Here is a 23,019-nt window from a genome sequence, read left to right as displayed (position 1 = left end):
GCACCTACTGTGCGTAAGGGTTGGTCTCAGAGTGGTACTTTTGCTCCAGAAATCGATGTGCTTTTCTTTATCTCCAAGTTAATTCAAGAGACGTTAATAATTCCTGATTTTTAAAAGAAATCACATATATACGTGCATTTTGTATATATATATAATTGTGAGAAGAGAATTTAGTAAATTAAAGTGTTTGTTACTTTTATTCTGTTCCTACAGAGCAAAAACTTCCACCATCATTTTCTCGACAATTGAGAGATGTTCAAGAAACAGTTGGACTGCCAGTTGTTTTTGATTGTGCCATAAGTGGATCAGAACCTATCTCTGTGTCTTGGTATAAAGATGGCAAGCCATTGAAAGACAGCCCAAATGTACAAACATCATTTTTGGACAATACAGCCACACTCAATATTTTTAAAACTGACCGGAGCCTTGCAGGCCAGTATTCTTGCACAGCTACAAACCCTATAGGCTCTGCTTCTTCTAGTGCCCGGCTCATTCTTACAGGTTTGTGGATTCTTAAACTTTTATTTCTAGAATTAAAGTATTGTAATCAAATGTGAAATTAGGGAGAAATCTCTGTTTCAGTAAACTGACATGGTCCAGATATTGAGCCTGAAACCTTGTCTTTCTGCTCTACTATTAGAGGGGAAGAACCCACCCTTCTTTGACATCCCTCTTGCCCCTGTGGATGCTGTGGTGGGAGAAAGTGCTGACTTTGAGTGCCACGTCATGGGCACACAACCGATAAAGGTCAGCTGGGCCAAAGACAACAGAGAGATACGAAGTGGCGGAAACTACCAGATTAGTTATCTAGAAAACAGCGCCCGCCTGACAGTCCTCAAAGTAGACAAAGGAGATTCTGGACGATATACCTGCTATGCTGTGAATGAAGTGGGAAAAGACTCTTGCACAGCTCAGCTGAATATAAAAGGTATCGTTTATTTTATAAGTGATCCCACAAAAGTGTAATCATTTTGTAGTATATCCTGAAGGTGTAGTTTTTATGATGATGAATGCAGTTTAGGACATTTTTAAACAAATGAAAAGAAAATGTTTAAGAGGAAATAAGTTTATCTAGAGAAGAAGTCATTTTTTAAATCTGTATTTCTTTCTTTTCTCGAGACAGGGTCTCACTCTGTCACCCAGGCTGGAGTACAGTGGCATGATCTCAGCTCGCTGCAACCTCTGCCTCCTGGGTTCAAGTGATTCTCATGCCTCAGCCTCCTGAGTAGGTGGGATTACGGGCACCCACCACCATGCCCAACTAATTTTTGTAATTTTTGGTAGAAACGGGGTTTCACCATGTTGGCCAGGTTGGTCTGGAGCTCCTGACGTCAAGTGATCCACCCACCTTGGCCTCCCAAAGTGCTGGGATTACAGGCATGAGCTACCACACCCAGCTTATAATCTATATTTCTAAAACTTTATATATTCCATATGATACTGAGACTACCCCTTCTTTTTACAGATTTGTGATTCTGTAAATGACCGTGAGTTATTTCTTATCACGCACCTTGTAAGTCAAAGAACAGTTTAGAATAAGCTGGTAGAAGGAGACTGAAATGTTTAGGAACATACACTGATATAGTGTATTTAGTTGGTTAGCCTTGATTTTTAACTAAAAATATGAGATGTTTTCCTTGAAAAGCTTCATATTAGTAATCTGCTTCTGGATTCTACTTCACATATCCTTGCAATTTCTTACAGAGCGGCTCATCCCACCAAGTTTCACTAAAAAACTCTCAGAGACAGTAGAAGAAACAGAAGGGAATTCTTTTAAACTTGAGGGACGTGTGGCTGGTTCCCAACCTATAACTGTTGCCTGGTACAAAAATAATATAGAGATACAACCGACTTCTAACTGTGAAATAACATTCAAGAACAACACGTTAGTGCTGCAAGTCAGGAAAGCAGGCATGAACGACGCGGGTTTGTACACATGCAAAGTGTCCAATGATGCAGGCTCTGCTCTGTGCACATCTTCAATTGTCATCAAAGGTGAGTTATCCTCACAGCCCCAACCTGCTGTTTTTCTTCACTGCCTGTTATATAGCCATGTGCATTTCTTATGATATCTTGACCATGTAAGTTATAACAAATACAAATACACATTATTTAACTGTGCATCACTCCACATGTTTACTAAAAATATAAATTATTGTAATTTAATTATGTGTCTTTCCGAAGGAGGTGTCGTTTAATGGACTAATATCTTAGGTTTCTAAATCATATCCCCAAATTCCCTTAGGTAGTTAGAAGTTTCAGCATACTCTGAAATGTGTGCATACGTGACACATGTATTTTTATGAAGTACATTTGTTTTGAATTTTTTCTAATGTTCATCACCAAATATCACACTAACTTGACTATTATTGAGTTATACATTATATCACAGTCTGAAACTTTCTCCTTTCTAAGTGTATTTCTAAAGGATTGTTGTTTAACGTATATTGCCCAAAGCTTTGGACCTGCAAACAAATATTAATCCCAGACAATAGGGTAACATTTGCCCAAAAAGAAAAATAATGGGTAGAAAACATTGCATATCATTGTGGAAGATGTATTTAAATACACAATCATAGCTTGAGACAATGAAATAGACTATGTTGTTTAAGGGTATCTTTATCTGTTTCTCTTCACTGTAACGGCTTCCAGTAATTACAACATAGCTTCATCAAAATCACATTAAAAACTAACCTCTTAGAGCAGCTTGGAATTAATTACCAACTCTTATGATCTGGTGGATTATCTCACAGTGCACAGATAGTAAGTTATTATTAATAGGCTGATATTACTCATAAGTAAATATCACTGAGTTGTCTTAAAATTCCAATTTCATCACTCATTTAATGGAACTTAGATGCATTTAGTTTTAAAACACATTTAATAAAATGAAAAACACATACTTAGCAGTGGCTTATATTCATGATTTACATTCATGATGGTTTTACCATGGGCAGATAAATGCTTTCTATAGAATTCTGAAGCTATTTGTAAAATTTTTTAAAGGGTAGACATCAGAAGTTTTAATCTTTGCAATAACAAAAAAAATGGCCTTATTCTTTCTAGGTACAGGTCTCAGAACCATTGAACAAAATCATTATATACTACTGAGTTGTACATGGCCTTCCTATCATGTTACTCATCGATGTCTTCATCATTGGTCTTCACTTAAACACTGAGCTTCAACTCCTAATTCCTTTGGGCTAAGATTGGATTTTAAATGCTACTGTGGCTCCATTTAATAGCTAAAGATGAACATCAGAGAAAATCACATATAAATATGTGGGCTCATGTATTACTCAGATGCTAGCTTTCTTTCCTAGAGGGTAGCAATCACTGCTGCTGGAGATAAGCAGAATTCCCAAATAAGCCCTTCATTTTCAGGGTTCAGCAAAAACGCAGCTGTACACAGGTTTGAGAGAATTAATAGTGTGCTACATGGCAAAGAAGTTTATAGTAACTGCCAATGTCTGCAGTGCTTAGTCAGGACACAGATGCTGGGGCAATTTGTGGGCAGCATGTCATATGTTCTTTGCTCGTTTTTAAACCTTTATCGTTTTTAAAAATCCAACAAATTTAAACTACTGTCTTTAGAGAGGAATAAACCAGACACATAATTCTGTTCTACTACAGCAACGAGTGTTACCTTGTAGAGGCAAAACTGGTTTTCTCTTTATTTGTTTCTCTTGTGGAATTTAATACTTTTTTTGCCTTTATGTTCCTCATGAAAATACCTTTTCAATTCCAGAACCTAAGAAGCCACCTGTATTTGATCAGCACCTTACTCCAGTAACAGTGAGTGAAGGAGAATACGTGCAGCTCAGCTGCCATGTCCAGGGATCTGAGCCAATTAGGATCCAGTGGTTGAAGGCTGGCAGGGAAATAAAGCCTTCAGACAGATGCAGCTTCAGCTTTGCTAGTGGGACAGCTGTACTGGAACTCAGAGATGTGGCTAAAGCAGATTCGGGAGATTATGTGTGTAAAGCTTCAAATGTGGCTGGAAGTGACACTACCAAATCAAAAGTGACCATTAAAGGTACAGACACCTCAAAAGTATTATGCAGTTCAAGCCAGCCACCACTCATGTTTATTTGCCTATTACAGTTTCACTAGAAATGGAATCAGATTTTTAGAAATATCAGTTGTTGCTCATCTGCAATTTGTAGGCTCCTTATTATAATTGAAATATTAGATAATTTAACAGAAATAATGTCAATACAAAGTATCTGAAATTATTACAAGTTTACCACTCTTCTTGAACCTCTTTTCACCATATCCAGTAAGATTTAATTAATGCAGTTCCAAAAATGATGCTATAATAATGTGATAGAAAGTAGACTGGTGTGATACACCTGGAAAAAATAAAACCAGGTCTAAAAATATTGACACTACTAACATGATTATAGTTCAACCTTTGATAGCTATCATTAGCGTAAATGTCTGAGAAGCTGCTTTATCTTCTGTAACCCACCGTTACATAGGAAGAGAATTCTGCAGTACTTACTTATCACACTGCCAACCTCCTAAGGCTTATTTTTAAAAGGGGGATATTAATTACAATTTTGAGGTGATTGTAGTAACAAAACATGTAAACGTTTTTTTCAGACAAACCAGCTGTGGCCCCAGCAGCCAAGAAAGCTGCAGTAGATGGAAGACTCTTTTTTGTATCAGAACCTCAGAGTATCAGAGTCGTAGAAAGTAAGTGTACTTCATGAGAAGTGCATCTTCATCTATCTGGTACCTTTTACTTATGATTTAATTTGGGAAGAACTGATTTTAGAAAATTAAATTTTTATTCACTTGTCTTCATTATTCCTTAGAAACCACTGCAACCTTCATTGCAAAAGTTGGAGGTGACCCAATCCCAAATGTTAAATGGACGAAAGGGAAGTGGAGACAGCTGAACCAAGGAGGTCGTGTTTTCATCCACCAAAAAGGCGATGAAGCAAAACTGGAGATTAGAGACACCACAAAAACTGACTCTGGGTTATACCGATGCGTGGCATTTAACAAACATGGTGAAATTGAAAGTAATGTTAACTTACAGGTGGATGAAAGGAAGAAACAAGAGAAAATTGAAGGCGATCTTAGAGCAATGCTGAAAAAGTGAGTTCAATAAAAACCACAAATTGTACAGTCAGCCCTTGGTGTAAGCAGGTTCCGCATCCACAGTCAACCAGCCCCAGTGGAAAGTATTAAAGAAAAAAAATTTTAAAAATACAAATAAACAATACAGCATAACAACCATTTACACAGCACTTACATTGTATTAGATATTAGAACTAACCTAGAGATGAAGTATACAGGAGGATGTGCATAGGTTTCATGCAAATACTATGCCATTTTACATCAGGGACTTCAGCATCTGGCCACAGGCCTCTTGAAGCCAATCTCGTGTGCATTCAGAGGGATGACTGTAATGTCCCATTCACAAAAGGAATCTCTCAAAAGGCATGGGCCATCCATGTCATGATTCAGGTTGTTAAAAAACATAGGCATATAGATATTTTAACAGAAGCAGATAAGCAAAAACATCTGGGTGTTCTTGTTTCATTAGAATCAATTTCTGAATATAAGAGAAAGTTTTAAGAATGAGGTGAATGTCTATTAAGATTTTTAAACAAAAAGAAATGGCCTAAAGAAACCCTAGTATTGTCTGTGCCTAGGTATGAAATTTTTGTTTCTATATATGATTTATTATGTTATGAATGGTTCTCTAAAACAACTGTTTTAAACATTTTCCGTAATTATCATCCATTTCAATATGGTTTATTTTTCAACATAATTATTGAATTAAATCCACACTCAATTCCCACAAATCTTTTCCATGAGATATATTCTATTCTGTTATTAAAGTTTTCCATTGCTATTATTCTTTTTTCTGATATTATAATTCATTAACTAGGCTCTTTGGTTATGAAGTTTACAGAAATACTTCTATTATTCTTTCCTTTCTTAAAATTTTTGATCCAATGTCTATATTTTATAACAATGGTCCTAATCCATCTGATTTTAATCCACTCCATCTCCAAACCCACATTTTAAAATTATTTCACAGCTAACATGGTAAAATTAATATTTATTGAATAAAGAACAAGAAAACCTTAATGAAGTACGTAATCTTTGCATGATGATAGACAATTAAAAATAAATAGAAGACAGGTGATTCATCCTTACTTTTTAAATTTTATTTAGGACTCCAATCTTAAAGAAAGCTGGGGAAGAAGAGGAAATTGATATCATGGAACTTCTCAAAAATGTTGATCCTAAAGAATATGAAAAATATGCCCGCATGTATGGAATCACTGACTTCCGAGGTCTTCTTCAAGCATTTGAACTGCTCAAGCAAAGCCAAGAAGAAGAGACACATAGACTGGTATGCTCCTTCATATATAGCATCATCCTAAAAATGTCACATTTAAAATATCTCACACATTCCCTTTGAATTACCAGAATCCTATAGTTATAGGATGTCATTTAATATGACCTAACCAGCATCCAGAATGGAAGTTGAATATAGTCATGCATCCTCTAAATCAAATTTTGTTTCATATGTAATACCTATCATTTTTGTTCTTCTCAGGAAATTGAAGAAATAGAGAGGTCAGAGAAGGACGAAAAGGAATTTGAGGAACTTGTATCATTTATTCAGCAAAGACTGTCACAGACAGAGGTAAAAAGAATTATGCTGATAATAAAATGAACACGTTATGATTGAGTATTATTATAAGGGAAGGAGTAACAAATGTGTTTTAATTCTTTATTCTCCTAGCCTGTCACTCTGATCAAGGACATCGAAAATCAGACAGTTTTGAAAGATAATGATGCTGTCTTTGAAATTGACATTAAAATTAATTATCCAGAAATCAAGCTTTCATGGTACAAAGGAACTCAAAAACTGGAACCCAGTGATAAATTTGAAATAAGCATCAATGGTGACCGACATACACTCAGAGTCAAAAACTGTCAACTTAAAGACCAGGGCAATTATCGATTGGTTTGTGGCCCACACATCGCTAGCGCTAAACTGACTGTAATTGGTAAGTTAGAAAAGACTTATGAAATACTTGTGAGATTTAAATTACTGTTGAGCACATCTGCGTGTGATATTGAACAAAATGTGTGTTGTGTCACATGAACAGAGCCTGCGTGGGAACGGCATCTTCAGGATGTGACTCTGAAAGAAGGCCAGACTTGCACCATGACATGCCAGTTTTCTGTACCAAATGTAAAATCTGAATGGTTCAGAAATGGCAGAATCCTTAAACCCCAAGGTAGACATAAAACAGAAGTGGAACACAAAGTCCACAAATTGACCATTGCAGATGTTCGAGCAGAAGACCAGGGTCAGTACACCTGCAAATATGAAGACCTTGAAACTTCAGCAGAACTCAGAATCGAAGGTGCGTGAAACACTGTGGAGTCCTTGTGGTACCGCATAAGTCAATGGCAAATGTTGTGCAGGACCCCTGCAGCCCTGCCTTTAGATACACACCAAAGTGGTCATATGTTCTTATTTCCCAACATGCGTTCTCATGGTATTCACTCACATCTCAAAGTTCATACAGAAGCACACGGGAAATATTCAAATGAGTGTCAATTCTTTTGCATCATTCTTGTAGATTTTAATCTAGTCTAAGACATAATCTTTAACAGTAATTTCTGTCTAAAGTCTAAATTTCATGACTCTCATATCTAGGATTGTAGAAAGAAATCTAGGAAAGGACAAGATCTCATAGCTGTAAATCTGGAGGATCTTGGTTAGGAATTGATTTTGTTTATAGGACATAGTCTGACTTTCTCTGTACAAAATTATGTAGATAAAATTAACATGTCATGTGCAATTAGCAATTATTTTTCAAAAAATATTTATTTCATTTTCAGATCATGTTTTAACCTTCTGAATCTCTGAAATTAAGTGAAATCTCAGAATTTAGGAGCAACAACATTCATTTCCTGATTGATTATATGTATTTTCCAAAGACACCCTCAAACTGTATTGAGAAAAATTTTGGTTATAATAGCATCTGCTTTCAGCTATTGGTGCCCATTTGTATTTGCTGAAATACAAATATATGACATTCAATTTACATAAGCATGTCAACTTTTCTGGCTTACCTTACAAGGAATATCAGTGACTGGTTGTATTTTAAATGGTTTTCAAAGTAAAGGTCCAGCTGCAAGTACTAATTATTTTTTTAAAAATGATATTTTTAATATAATTAGTAAATAGAGCTCACCAGAGTACTGTGATTTCTAAGATTTTATGGTACTGTTATATGTATAAGACCCTCCCCTCCATCCTCTTCTAGAAAACACTCCTGCCATCCACACAGATCCTTTATTTGTGCCCCTATGTACTTAGCAGATTTCTGAACTCTAAAATATTTTTGTGAAATTTAGAAGTGCAGATTTCCTATTGAGTTTGAGATTATTTTACAAGAAAAGTTATACATGTTAGATAAACAATTCTAGATCCTGAATAGCAGAAATTATTTTACTGAGGCAAGAAAGAATTTCACAGAGAAATAAGTTATAGAGTACAATTAAGTTTGTGTATCCTAACACTTTTAAAATTTAATTTGACTTTGGGTCATAAGCTCTCTTTAATATGTCCTTTATATAAATATTTTAAGGACTCACAATAATTTCTTTACACTTTGCTACATTTGTCCGGCAGGAATACACTTAAGAATTGGGATACTTTTTTGTTAGTGTTGCAAAGAAGAGTGCATTTCTTCTCATTTTGGATTTTTGAATTTTTCTTGCTATTTTATAACTGGGCACAAAGATGAAGATTTTAAGTATCTGAGGCAAAAGCAAGTAAAAGAAATTCCTCTCTGTATAACCTAGCTTTGAACTCTCTTTGTACTTAAACAGCTGAACCAATTCAGTTTACAAAGCGTATACAGAACATTGTGGTGAGTGAGCATCAGTCTGCCACCTTTGAGTGTGAAGTGTCCTTTGATGACGCCATTGTAACATGGTACAAAGGACCAACAGAACTGACAGAGAGCCAGAAGTACAACTTTAGGAATGACGGTCGCTGCCATTATATGACCATCCACAACGTGACCCCAGACGATGAAGGTGATTTCATTGACAGTTTTCCAGTGAATGTATAATTGAAGGCTCATCTGTTTTCTGTATTTCTACCCTGTATGTGCTTATGCTCTAATTCTATCTAGAATGCTTTTTTAGAAAAGACAAGTGTAAGCAAACACATACATATATTGAAGTAAAGAAGTGTTATTTGCAACATATCAGAAAACAAAAGTTGGATGATTTTTCTCCCTAGGTGTCTACTCGGTCATCGCTCGGCTGGAGCCAAGAGGTGAAGCAAGAAGCACGGCAGAGTTGTACCTAACGACGAAAGGTGAGGGAGCGCCATCTGAAAGCCACCCTGCTATCTTTGAAACACGTAGACTACCTATACCATTCTCAACACAAAAATATCATTTTTTTTTATTTTGCAGAAATCAAACTTGAGCTGAAGCCTCCTGGTAAGTTGTTTTGTAAAAATCAATCCTTGCTTACAATAAATTCAGCATAGTTTTGTAAATCACAGAAGCCAAACTAAAACATATAAGTTATCTTTCTCTTTTGGATAAAATACTTTTCAATAAAAGTGTTATTCAGTAAAATTACTTTCAGTCAAATAATAAAATGTTAAACTTTGTGAGTACGGCAAATCAGAGATAATAAGGTCTCACTCAGCTGATGCTAGAATCATGCCAAATAGAATGGCCACAGAATGAAACAAATTTTGACAGTAAACAAAACTTACCTATGTGGCTGCATACAAAAGAATACTAATATTATTTGGCTGTCTATTAGATTCTTCCATTAGATATGCCTGACACATCTTAGGGTCTAATAAATAGCTTGTTCTCAGTCTCTCTATGCTTATCATTACATGTCCCTTTCCAGATATTCCTGACTCCAGAGTCCCAATCCCAACCATGCCTATTAGAGCAGTACCACCAGAAGGTAAGACCCAGAACCTCAGCATCTGAGCTTGGAGCAGCAATATTCTAGCACTACGAATCTGTACAAAACTTTATACCAACGCCCAAACTGCAGCAGAGTCAGAACAAACCTTCCCATGTTGTATTCTTCAATGAGCAATTAGAAATTAAAGTAAAAAAAAAAAAAAGTAGTTCCAGTAATAAATAGATGCTACTTTTATTTGTTCTGATTGATGAATTGGTACTATAATACCTTTGAAGTACTGAAAGAAATGCATGAGACTATTCATTATATTTTACGCAAAATAGGAAACTAAAACATGTTACTAATGGCATTTATTTTCTTCAGAAATCCCTCCTGTGGTTGCTCCTCCTATCCCCCTTTTGCTACCAACACCCGAAGAAAAGAAACCACCAGCAAAACGTATTGAAGGTATTATACCTCATCTACCTAGACGTCGAAATAAGAATTTCACTCTGCTGACCCGAAAAATGTTGCTTAATACAACACATTGGCCCTCTAGTGGTCAAGAGGTGGAATTGCCTTTCAAAATGTAAATTATTTTCTCAAAGTATTAGCTAACTAAATGTGTAAGTCATGTGCTTAAAACTCTGAAAATCATCAAACAAAATACTATGTTGCTATTAAAATATTTTATTTTAATGGAATTACTGAAACATTAATGTAGAATTAATTTTATGTTTCGTATTTTCTTAACTACTAAGAATAACAAAAAGAATAATGGAACCAATTTCTAGTGCAGCTTATGGAAATAAACCATAGTAGTTTACAGTTAAATTGCAAATTACAGCTTGTGGTTCTTCTCAATTTGTAGTATTAACTACTCTTTAAATTTTACTATTTTGTTACAAAAAATATGATTTAGAATACTTATGAAATATTTGACTTCTTTTGTACCTAAGGCATGATCTCACCAATAAAGAAATCTTAAATGTTCCAAGGAATTGCTCCTTTCAAATATTCAGCAGAGAAATTGTACTATTTGTGTCCCAAAGATTCTCAACGAAATTAGACAACAGATTTCCTGGGACCTTCTGGAGTTATAGGGAGATCAGAAATGCTGTCAGAATTCTCCCAGCATGGTCAGAAAAAATTCTGTGTGTCAAAATCACACTTTTCTATAGCTAAGTCACTACTACTATAGTAGATTCAAGGGGTGGACGTGGTAGGCCCTTAACACCCACTACAATTGGCATTAAAAAAGTTTGACCCATTTTTCAAGCCAGTCTCAGAGGAAATTCAGTTAGAAACTTCCAATTTTGTGACTAATGCAACCTCATTAACAAAGAGAAGCATTTTCATGATTCATACCAACATAAACATTTTATCGAGCTGTGAGAAGAGGGAGAAACAAGAATCAACAATCATAAATTGGATTTCCATTTCTATTTCTGTTGTCAAAAATAATAACTTATGTTAATGAATGATTTGTTCTTTGACTGGTAGTATCAACATGGCTAAGTTTGAGAACTCACTGTGAAACTTGAGAAGTTAAATAATGCTTTAAAAATTAAAAGAGAGTGTTCTTTATTCATGAATACGAGAGGCCATAATCAAGTATGATAAGGAAATGTGGTTAAGGTATAACAGCAGCACAACAAAGGACTTTAAACCCACTTGTTCCTCTTCCTCCTAACATATTTGTGTTCGTCCCTAAGTGAAACAAGGATGAAAATGTGTACTTTTCTATTTATGATATCACTTAGATTCACACTCCATGTTCTGAAAACTTTAACTCTCAGCAGACACAAAATCAGTGAAGATGTAAGATCACAGTACATTTTCTATATCCCTCCAAAACAATGTTTTTGCATCTAGTCCTAGATCTTTCCAAAACAAATATCTTGTAGTAATGTATAGAAGCTCACTACTGTCAACATTTGGAAAAATAAAATAGTTCCATAAAATGCCTAGTTTCCTGAAAGCATTTTAGTTACTTACACCAGAAATCTTTTTATTTTTATTTTTTTAGTTACCAAAAAGGCTGTGAAGAAAGATGCCAAAAAAGTTGTTGCAAAGCCCAAAGAAGAGGTGACACCACGTGAAGGTATTATAATTAATGAAAAAGCAATGTTAATACTTTTTTCTTGGCTAAAACTTTTAAATCCTAAATAGTGGAGGGTGAAGGAAGGGTAAGAGTTTGCAATCACAAAATGGTACCTCTCCCTTCACTCACTTGCACCCTCTTTGACTCAGTCCTCACTCTCTCTTTCTCACTTCCTTTTTTCTCCCTTTTCTCTTTCCTGTCCTCCTGAGCCCCTGGGAACCAATGACAACACCAGTGTATTCTGTTTTTTTCTGGATGATAATTTAAAGAAGGTCTTGCCCAGAAGTCCAACAGCTATTCTTTTTTTTTCTTTTTTCTTTTATTGTAAATTGATGATTTACTATTGTGTATATATTTATGGGGTACAAAGTGATGTTATGATCTGTGAATACAATATGGAATAATTAAATCAAGCCAATTAACATATCCATCACCTCAAATACTTAACATTTTTGTGGTGAGAATATTTGAAATTTACTCTTCAGCGAATCTGAAATGTACAATACACTATTATTAACTGTATTCACCACTCTGTACAACAGATCTCAAGAAAAGCCATATTTCTCCTGTCTAGCTAAGATTTTGTACCCTTTGACCAACATTTCCCCATTCCCTCAAATCCCCAGCCTCTGTAACCATCATTCTACACTTTATGAGTTCAACTTTTTTAGTTCCACATCTAAGTGAAAACTTACAGTCTTTGTCTTTCTGTGCCTGGCTTATTTCACTTAGCATAATCTCCAATTCTATCCATGTTGTCACAAATGACAAAATTCCCTTTTTTTTTATAAGGCTGAATAGTATTCCATTGTGTATGTATGTACCACCTTTTCCTTATCTGTTCATCCATTGACGGGCACTTAGGGTGTTTCCATGACTTGGTCTTTGTGAATAATGCTGCAATGAACATGGAAGTGCCCAACAGCTGGTCTTAATAAAGTCACATCAATAGAAGAGCAAGGGTTGGTGCTAATTTTAAGAGGTTGCTGCAACCTACCTCAGGGTCCTTCCTGATTTAGGTGATCTAAATATCAATATTTGAAGAAAAAATACTTTATGAAGGAGGATCAATTCAAATCACTTTAACTTTCAATATATCCTGGAAGATTTTTAGGAAAACAGTTGGATAACTAAATTTAAACAAATAGTTTTAACCCATTTGACTAAGATTAGAGTACAACAACCTCCATAAAGAAGGAAAATATGGAAGCACAAGGCATCATTCATCATTCAGACTTTTCTGAGTGGTCATTTGTGAAACATCATGGAATAAGAGGACACTCAAAAAGCATGGATATTTCGTGAACTTTATAGTTAATAATTGAAAATGTCTAATGCATTATTTTTAGCATTGGACATATTAAATATTCTCTTCATGCTTAATGTTAACTTATTATAAATCAATCTAAACTAGAATCAAACTTTGGCCTTTTGCATGTTTCTTTTTGTTAATATGGCATTGCATAGCATTTCTAATGAGCTAGATTTGGAAATTATAAAAGCACTATTATGATTCCTGGAAAGGCTGGTGTATTTGTAGTAGTCATAGCTCCTACTAACAACTAACAATGATGTGCAGGATTAGTAAACATTAATAATAATGTAATCTAAAAATAAACACACATTTTTATGTTTTTAAACTCCCAGAGCTTGTCAAGAAGCCTCCACCTCCTACTACCTTAATTCCAGCAAAAGGTAAATAAAGAGAAATTATTTTTATTCTGTTTATTCCTGAGATTTGCACTTCTGCTGACTATTCTTATTTTAAATATTAGGCTTCCAACTTACTGCAAAGTTGTGGAGTCTCCTCTGCTGTGTTAAATTTCGCATTAGAAATGATGGCTATTTCATATTGCCCCTTTCCCAGGAAAAGAAACCTAAGCAGATGTTTATGCTGCCTCTGTGCAATGGTCTCAGAGAAAGAAGCAGTGAGGGCTAAAAAGGAGGGGCCATTCCTTATTTTTTTAATTGTAGTTAACACAAATGTTAAGAGTCATATAAATAATGAGAGCCCTTAAGAACTTTTAAAATCTGTTATCTAAAAGTACCTAATTAACTTGGTTACATAATTTTAAATGTTGTTTTTATTAAACTGACTAAGGAATCCTATGCAATAGTCAAAAATGTAGGTTTAAAATTAGAAATATGTTTGAAATCATAATCAGAACTTTTTTTAAAGGTTAACTGTTTAAGTATTAAATATAAATTCCATAAACTTATCAAATGTTAAAACTATTCCATTGGAAGAAACTAGGGGTTCTGCAAACTGGAGCTCTCATGGAATAATGGAAGGTGTATCCATTTGATAATATTTATTGAATCCATTTTTTCACACTGGAAAAATCCTCAAATCAACAGTAGAATGTATCTTGATACTCTACTGTGTTCCATAGTCAAAAATTTAAATGGAACCAATACAAAAAAAAGGATTCTCAATAAAATAGATCTGAAATACTGATGTTGTTTAACTAGGTAGATTTTTGTTTAGTGAAGCAGTTGGATGGATAGAATTAATATGCTAATAGTCTCTTTATCTATTTTAGCTCCTGAAATCATTGATGTATCCTCTAAAGCTGAAGAAGTAAAAATAATGACTATAACCAGAAAGCAAGAGGTTCAGAAAGAAAAAGAAGCTGTGTATGAGAAAAAGCAAGCAGTCCACAAGGAGAAGAGAGTCTTCATTGAATCTTTCGAAGAACCTTATGACGAACTGGAGGTAGAACCATACACAGAGCCATTTGAACAACCTTATTATGAAGAACCAGATGAATACTATGAAGAGACCGAGGTAGAAGCTAAAAGGGAAGTTCATGAGGAATGGGAAGAAGATTTTGAAGAAGGGCAAGAATACTATGAAAGGGAAGAAGGCTATGACGAAGGGGAGGAAGAGTGGGAAGAGGCTTACCAAGAAAGGGAAGTAATTCAAGTTCAAAAGGAGGTCTATGAAGGTATGTATAAACTGAATGATTTGTTTCCCTCTTTTCTTCATTTTTGCTCAGTTCATTAAATTGTCAATGCTATGAACCTGATTTGCAGTTTATGTGAAATAGATAAAATGATCTTAGATTTTTTTAAGGTTAGAAATCTTTTAAAAGTTATTTTCTTCAGAGTTACTTTCATGCTTTGACATTACAAGCTAAATCATTTAGTCTTATTACTAACACTAAATTCCAAGTGCTAATTTCTAATGCAGAAGTTCAAGTTTTACTTTTACTGCCTTGTTGCATCTCTGTTTGATCCTGCTTCAAAACCTAGCACTAAGAATTGTGTTGGTAATAACGATCCCAGAATTACATATTATCCTTACCTTATCTCATTTGGAATTAACACAACCTAAGAGAACTTATTTAACCATCCCTTCTTTTTCCTGTGTTTTTATTAAAGAATCACATGAGAGAAAAGTTCCAGCCAAAGTACCTGAAAAGAAAGCACCACCACCTCCTAAAGGTAAGTAATTGGAAATATTTAAATAGACTAGAGCATCGACATCATTATCATGGCTTGTTTGGCAGCAATGTATAAATCAGCAGTTCAATCCAATAGGCACAACTTCTTCTCTAAGCTTTATTGTGAATGAGTTTTTTCCTTAAAATTTCTATCTAATTCATTTAATTTAAAAAATCAAAAGATGATAAAAATTGTAATGGTAAACTTAAATATAGCCAAAATATGTTAAGTACAGAAACTTGTACCCGAAGTTCAAAGTTGTGCGTAAAGGTCAAAGCACCAAACTCATCTCTCTCTTTAAAAAATGATACATATATCTGCATATATACATATAGGTGTGTATAAACACAGAGCGAGAGAGACAGAGAGAGAGATTTTTAATAGGAATTCTAAAAGTACTGCAATTTCTTTAAAATGCTTGCAGTTATAAAGAAGCCAGTAATTGAAAAAATTGAAAAGACTTCTCGAAGAATGGAGGAAGAAAAAGTTCAAGTCACCAAAGGTATTATCATTTCAAACGTTCCTAGCACCCATGTACACAAGTAATGTGTTTACTGATCTATACTCACGTTAGTTCTTTATATAATCAAATACTTTAAAATTTTGTGCAAAGCAACATTCTTCAAAATACAAATATATTTGTACATATTTTTAAAGTACCTGAAGTTTCAAAGAAGATTGTTCCACAAAAACCTTCCCGGACTCCAGTACAGGAAGAAGTTATTGAAGTGAAAGGTATACATCTTTGTTTTTCAGCTACAAGTTCAAATTTTTTTTTATTTATGTGTATGGACATGTGTACATATATTGCTAAGTAACTCACAAATCTGAAACGACCAAAAAAAAACACATTTTTACATAATACAAGTCTTACGTTGAGTTGCACATATGTTCAATTTAAATAATAACATTATCTACTTTATTTCTAGTTCTGCTTAGAAATTACATTTTTTATTATAAGGAAGGTTTGTGTTTAATCAGTAGTTTGCTAACTTTACTATGCAATGCATTCCATTGCATATAATATCCCCTGTCCTCTTATTTATAGAAATAGACCCTAACAGATTTGGAAAAACACAACATTGTGTGTGAAGAAGTTGTGTCTATTTGATTCTCATTTAAGAATGTTTGATGAAGGCTGCATGCATTGTTTGTCCCTACAGATCAAAAGATGATTTGTTTTCTTGTCAATACTGAATTTGTTCTCAAGCTACCATATTAACCCACTCATTCTGTGTCTAAATACTTGAGTATAAAATCCATGTGTTTGATCTGATGTCTTGTACTAAAAAAAGAAATACTAATGTGAAATACTCTCTTTAAAGTACCAGCTGTGCATACAAAGAAGATGGTTATTTCAGAAGAAAAGATGTTCTTTGCTTCTCACACAGAGGAGGAGGTGTCAGTCACAGGTATAAGGCAAACTAGAATGTGGGGCTCAAATGGAAGGGTTTTAGGCAGATTTTTATCCCTCTTGTTTAATTTGTGATCATGCAGACATTTCTGTCTCTTTGTAAATTCTCTGTCATCTTTTCATTTCATGTTTGTCTCTGTTTTCATTTTATTTTAATGTTCTTTGTAAATTACAATTACCACCCACAACATGGCATATCTGTAATTACAATGTACATTTTTAAGTCCCCGAGGTACAAAAGGAAACTGTTACTGAAGAGAAAATTCACGTTGCTGTTTCCAAAAGGGTTGAACCACCACCTAAAGGTATTAGTAATTCATTCTAAGTTTAAACTAGTCTTTTAATAAAAGTACAAATTCCATAGTAAACATTTGTGTTAGTATTAAATAACAGATTTAGTCACAGTCTGCACACCTATAGCCACTATGTGCAAAGGATGTGATGGGGTACGGGAAGAACCATGAGGAAGGCACAGGGGAGAAAAGTGAAAATTATTGAAGGCTCCATTCCCAGATTCAGAGAGTTTGCAATCTCATAACCTGTTATTTGGAAATACAGTGTCCTGGAGCTACTTCATACCAGCTCACCAGAGCCTATGGTTACATTTTCAGGAATTTTGCTAGCCAGTAATTTAACACCACCATTATTAAAAATTAGATTATGTAAAGTTACAGTCCAAAAAAGTATATTTTTAAATGTTAATAAATACTCAAAACTTATTACCTCCTATTTTACGGCATTTTGTTCTTATCTGTGTTTCTGAGATTGTTTCTATCTTTGTGTCTGTGTGGTGGAAACACCATATAATGTACTACTGCAAGTCTCTTTCCAACTCAAGGACAATGACATCACCTTTATAGCCAGGGTGGGAGGGAGTGTTTACACCACCTTGGAAATCGGAAATCTGCAAGCACTATAGATCAAGCCTCCACCCCCTCCATCCCAGCCAAATTGTTAAACATTTAAGACACAAAAAAATCAAATGCAATTGTGTTTATGAAACTGCTTTATAAAAGTAAAGGTTGCAAAAAAAAAAAACCTAACTTCATAGTTATTGATGTTCGTAAAAAGCTGGTTTCTGAGGAACCAACACAGGCACCTCCGAGGGAGGGTTGCTCCTACCTGTTCCTGACAAAGTGGAGGCTTCTGCGGTTAAAGGTGACAGCAGTCACATTTTCTAATTAGCCATTCAGCCATCTTCATTTACCCTCATTTCTAAAGCATAACTTTCTTGCATTCAATTGGTATAAAAAAGGAATCTCTATTTTTTTAATTCTAAGTCTTACAACAACATATGCCTTGTCAAATGCACACTTTCTCAAAAATGGTACATTTCTTTTAAAGTCCCTGAGCTACCTAAGAAACCAGTTCCAGAAGAAGTGGTCCCTGTTCCCATTCCTAAAAAAGTGGAGCCCCCAGCACCGAAAGGTAGAATAATATTTGTGAAAAAAATAATAATTAGCATCCATCTTGTATCTTTTTCTATGAGATCTGTGTATTAACAAAATAGCATCTGTAAACCATCTATAATATATTTAATTCCATGTATATTGATTTCATTTATTTGTGGTAATGTGTTATACAAGTATTGGTAACATTTCTAGACTCCAGATCATGCTAACTGGGTCTTTGTCTGCTTGTGTAATGTATGTAATGTCTATATGGTGTTGAGGTATTTAGCATTCATTTCTATCACAAACAGGCATATTTAAATTACTTCCTAATTCTCACACTCAGTGAAGATTTATGCTTTAATGTAATCTTAAATGTCCCAGAAGGAGACTAGAATATTTCACATTATTTCAACAATTGTATCTTTAAAGTTCCTGAGGTTCCCAAGAAACCCGTGCCAGAGGAGAAAAAGCCAGTTCCTGTGCCTAAGAAGGAACCTGCTGCTCCCCCGAAAGGTATACCAGAGCCCATGATGGGGAGACTCTTTGCTCCAAGTGCCAGCCATTTGCTTTCTGCGATCTTCATATGTACTATGCTGCCTTTGTCTTTGTCTCTTTTACATTCTCCTTCTGTTTTTAGTGTTTGTCCACTTCCGTGCCATGCTCTTGACATACTTTATTTATTATACTGAATATTCCTAAGACATCACCAAAAAGTGTTGTTAAAGGAAGTAACTATGTCAAACTGCTATCTTACATTTTTAATATCTTCCCTCTCAGAGAAACAGGAAATGTTTGTGAAATTTGTTTTCTACATATTTCTAGGAAAAAACTTCCATCCTTCATAAATGCAACTTTTTCTTAATAAAAGCAGTTTCATGCGTTATGAAGAGGTGCAGGCAATGATAACTGTAGAGTGTCTGGCAGAACTAGTTGTTAATTACATAAAGACGTACATAGTACCACACTTCTTAAAAGTCAATAGTGGTGAGTCTTCAATAGTGGGGAACATATAGATTTTTTGAAGTTTACTTTCACCATTTTCTTGAGCCCTTAACTGAGCTTCAGTATTTGCCGTAAATGTTTCAGTTATCTCATCAGCTAGTCAAAGTACCTTCCATAGAGGTATGTTTGAATGAAAATGTACTGCTGTGGTATATCACAAACCCCTTGCTTTGGTTCGTTTGGGATTTTTTGGTGATAAAAGGCACTATCTTATTGAAGCACTGAAACTACAATTGCACACATCTGTTCAGCTATAGAAAGACTCAGCAACAATTCAACAACATCCAATTTAGGAGAAACCAGACCGAACTAAAACAGTACATTTTGAATAGTGTTCCCTTGGCCTGACTTTGCAATGTTTCTATTTTCTTCCTGAATCAAATATGCTTCTCTCTCTCTCAAACTCTTGGCTCTTTCAAAATTCTTTTGATTATCTAACCATTAAATACAAAGATCATATTAGTAAAACCAATACTAATACTAAAGCTATGTGAGACAGATCGTCTTAGATAAATTAAACCTATTGTTATTATGTACTATATTTCCCAATACAAAGCATAAAGAAGCTTTTCTATATACTATCTGAACATTCTTGACTGTTTGTGTAATCACTAATTCGTTTTCAGCAAAGTCATAAATGTCTTTTAAAGGAGACACAGAAGCATCTCTCATTTACTCATAAAAACAAATACACATAGTATAATAGCATGTATATATATAAATACTGCATGTATATATAGCATAACATATATATATATATATAAACGAACAGCTATATAATTACACCAAAATATTACAAATGCACGTGCAGAGGTGCAGGGATTCACAAAAGCTACCAATATTGTATTTAAAATGAGAAAAATTATTGCCAATAATGCATGTTGTTAAAATTCATCTTCCAATTAAAAAGTCAACATTATCCATTCTTAGAATAGATAAATCAAATACACTGTAAGCATTTTTTAGGTTGAAAACCCTGCTGAAAACTCTAGAGCCCCTTAGAAAAAAAGCACAAATACACATACCCACAGAATTCTGCACACAAAGCTCTGTAAAGAGCTTGTAAAGCTCATGGGTATCAGATGGAGAGGCCTACTCTAGAGTAAGTGTTTCCTGAGTTTTGAATTCACTACAGGCACACCCACCAAAAATGAGAGGAGAAATGTGGGGAAGAGAAGTAAGTTATATATATATTCAACTATTCTAAGACTCTAAGACTTCTTAGTCTTAGTCTAAAATAGTCTTACACAAACTAAAGCCATTGTTATTATTTACTCCATTTCTCAATACAGAGCACAAAGAGGTTTTCTATATACTATATCCACATTCTTGATTGTGTATTCACTAATTCGTTTTTAGCAAAGTTATGTCAATATATAAAGGATGAATTCTGTGCACAACTTTCTATTATGTAACTCATTTTTGCCTAAATGTCTCTAAAATATTATTTGTGATATTTGTCACATTATGATCCTTGGAATATTATAGTTAGCTTAATTTTCTGGATAATTTTGCTGATGCATAAATAATCTATAACAACATTAATGTACTATGTAAAGATTTGTGCATGTGCCCATGTTCTTTCATAAAAGTGATATATGTCTGAACCAACATTGTGTTTCAAAAACTTTAAGTCCCAGAGGTGCCAAAGAAACCTGTCCCTGAAGAAAAGATTCCTGTTCCTGTTGCAAAGAAAAAGGAAGCTCCCCCAGCTAAAGGTACAGTGGCTTTCAAAGTAAAGAAGCCCTATCTTTTGTCTTTGATGCAAAATATTTTGTGTTTAATTATCTGTTCATTGAGTTACTTTAATTCTAAATGGATGTTTTGTGGTGAGAATTGAACAAAAGTGTCTGTCCCCCGTCTGCTTTCTTAAAAAAGTAGCTGTGCATAGCTACTTCAGAAAATACAAAGTCAATTCTAAAAATGTCTTTTCAAGTTCCTGAAGTACAGAAGAGAGTTGTGACAGAAGAAAAAATAACCATTGTAACTCAAAGAGAGGAATCTCCACCACCAGCAGGTACTTAATTCCATCTCCATGAAATAACCTCGTCTTTCCTTCAAGCTTCTTTAATTGCATGTCTTCTTTAATTGCCACTTCTATGTTGCTCATTTATTTGGACTTTTTGACAAATTTTAAAATTCAATACTATCCTTTAAGTGCCAGAAATACCAAAGAAGAAAGTTCCTGAAGAAAGAAAACCTGTTCCTCGGAAAGAGGAAGAAGTTCCACCACCAAAAGGTATTGTTTCTCCATCTTCCCAAGAACTGTCTTTATGTTCCAGTGAGTTTGTTAGTTTTGTGATATGAGTGCTTTGTGGGTGTATTTCTTTGTTTTGCACTGGGCTTCACTGAGAGCACATTAAATTTCTAAAAGTGCTTAATGCCTCTAAAGTGCCAGCTCTGCCTAAGAAGCCTGTCCCAGAGGAGAAAGTTGCAGTGCCAGTTCCTGTCGCTAAGAAAGCTCCTCCTCGCCGAGGTAGGATTTGCCTCAATCCTCTGACCAAAAAAAAAAAAAAATCTTCGAGTGTGTTAAATTCTTGCTTTTTCCATCTGGTCTGTGCTTGTACTGATCTGTTGTCTTACTTGCAGTGAAACTTTTTTGTTTATGTCCTTGTGATATGTAACTTGTTTTCCCATTTTGCTAGTCAAAGTGGTGTACATGCAACTCTTCCCCAAATTCTAGAAAGTGAGAATTGTTAAAATTCTTGATTTTAAACTTCAATTTCAATGCTTCCTTAAAGCTGAAGTCTCTAAGAAAACTGTTGTAGAAGAAAAAAGATTTGTTGCTGAAGAAAAACTAGCCTTCGCAGTTCCTCAAAGAGTGGAAGTCACGCGGCACGAAGGTATATAATTGGAAGTCAGGGGATAAATGAGTTTGTGTTTCCTCAAAGTCTCTTCTTCTTCCACATGTGATTGCTTACCTTAGAACGTGTCCTCATCAGTTGTTTCTCCTTATGTTAGTATTAGAATGTGTCTACCTTTTGTAGCCTTCTGGGACTGAGTCTTCTGTGTCTATGTTGGTCTTGAATCATTCGAAGGAAGTGGCTGAGTCCCGAAAATGTTGTAATTTTGAAAGTGGCCACACTTGGACATAACTCGAGTATCATTCTCAGTCTTGGGCCATACTTGCCCTCATCTTAAATTAGCTTCCTCCTTCTTATGGTGAGGAAGAACCATGAAGCTATGTCCTAAGCAAATAGAGGAACAGTTATCCATCTGTAGTGACCACATGGCTGTATATACATTTGTATCTCAGCAGGCTGAATTTAAATGAAACCTTATCTTTTAAAGTATCTGCAGAGGAGGAATGGAGTTATTCAGAAGAGGAGGAAGGTGTGTCCATTTCAGTTTATAGAGAAGAAGAAAGAGAGGAGGAGGAAGAAGCGGAGGTTACAGAATATGAAGGTAAACAAGGCAGAGATGATCTGGGGTTTTGATGAGGTGTTTTCTTTCACAAACTGTTTACAGACCAATGAAAAGGGGCACAAAAAGTGACACAAATTCAGTGAACATCTACCAGTCTCATTAAATGAATATTTTGATCAAAACACAAGATTCAGGAGGATTATACTAGATTCAAGAAATCCAGTGTATTTCTTGTGCATCCCTTCTTACTTGCCTGTATAGAATAAAAGAGGCTTCATATTTATATATAATTAATCAGGGCAGGTATCTCCATATACATATATCCTTTCATTAAACAGGATTTGGCTTCAGCATGGGGT

General features: G+C 34.8%; 1 protein-coding gene across 1 annotated transcript in view; it reads left to right on the top strand.

Annotated features, from left to right (window-relative positions):
- Positions 1–23,019, top strand: part of TTN (titin) — a 272,956-nt gene that overhangs the window by 95,937 nt on the left and 154,000 nt on the right. The window contains exons 95-125 of the mRNA XM_026454265.1: positions 214–501; positions 641–928; positions 1,705–1,995; positions 3,749–4,036; positions 4,606–4,698; positions 4,821–5,106; positions 6,196–6,376; positions 6,584–6,673; positions 6,773–7,040; positions 7,143–7,403; positions 8,881–9,090; positions 9,299–9,376; positions 9,477–9,503; positions 9,931–9,990; positions 10,318–10,401; positions 11,963–12,037; positions 13,685–13,732; positions 14,581–14,985; positions 15,422–15,484; positions 15,909–15,986; positions 16,142–16,219; positions 16,810–16,896; positions 17,123–17,203; positions 18,243–18,326; positions 18,722–18,805; positions 20,929–21,012; positions 21,231–21,311; positions 21,453–21,533; positions 21,687–21,770; positions 22,036–22,137; positions 22,586–22,699. Coding sequence (XP_026310050.1) covers positions 214–501; positions 641–928; positions 1,705–1,995; positions 3,749–4,036; positions 4,606–4,698; positions 4,821–5,106; positions 6,196–6,376; positions 6,584–6,673; positions 6,773–7,040; positions 7,143–7,403; positions 8,881–9,090; positions 9,299–9,376; positions 9,477–9,503; positions 9,931–9,990; positions 10,318–10,401; positions 11,963–12,037; positions 13,685–13,732; positions 14,581–14,985; positions 15,422–15,484; positions 15,909–15,986; positions 16,142–16,219; positions 16,810–16,896; positions 17,123–17,203; positions 18,243–18,326; positions 18,722–18,805; positions 20,929–21,012; positions 21,231–21,311; positions 21,453–21,533; positions 21,687–21,770; positions 22,036–22,137; positions 22,586–22,699 — 4,422 coding nt within the window. The remainder of the gene's footprint in view (positions 1–213; positions 502–640; positions 929–1,704; positions 1,996–3,748; positions 4,037–4,605; positions 4,699–4,820; positions 5,107–6,195; positions 6,377–6,583; positions 6,674–6,772; positions 7,041–7,142; positions 7,404–8,880; positions 9,091–9,298; positions 9,377–9,476; positions 9,504–9,930; positions 9,991–10,317; positions 10,402–11,962; positions 12,038–13,684; positions 13,733–14,580; positions 14,986–15,421; positions 15,485–15,908; positions 15,987–16,141; positions 16,220–16,809; positions 16,897–17,122; positions 17,204–18,242; positions 18,327–18,721; positions 18,806–20,928; positions 21,013–21,230; positions 21,312–21,452; positions 21,534–21,686; positions 21,771–22,035; positions 22,138–22,585; positions 22,700–23,019) is intronic.

This window comes from Piliocolobus tephrosceles, chromosome 11 (assembly GCF_002776525.5).
Source record: "Piliocolobus tephrosceles isolate RC106 chromosome 11, ASM277652v3, whole genome shotgun sequence".
NCBI lineage: Eukaryota > Metazoa > Chordata > Mammalia > Primates > Cercopithecidae > Piliocolobus > Piliocolobus tephrosceles.
Note: the sequence above shows the minus strand (reverse complement) of the source record. Positions and strands in the feature narration are given on the sequence as shown.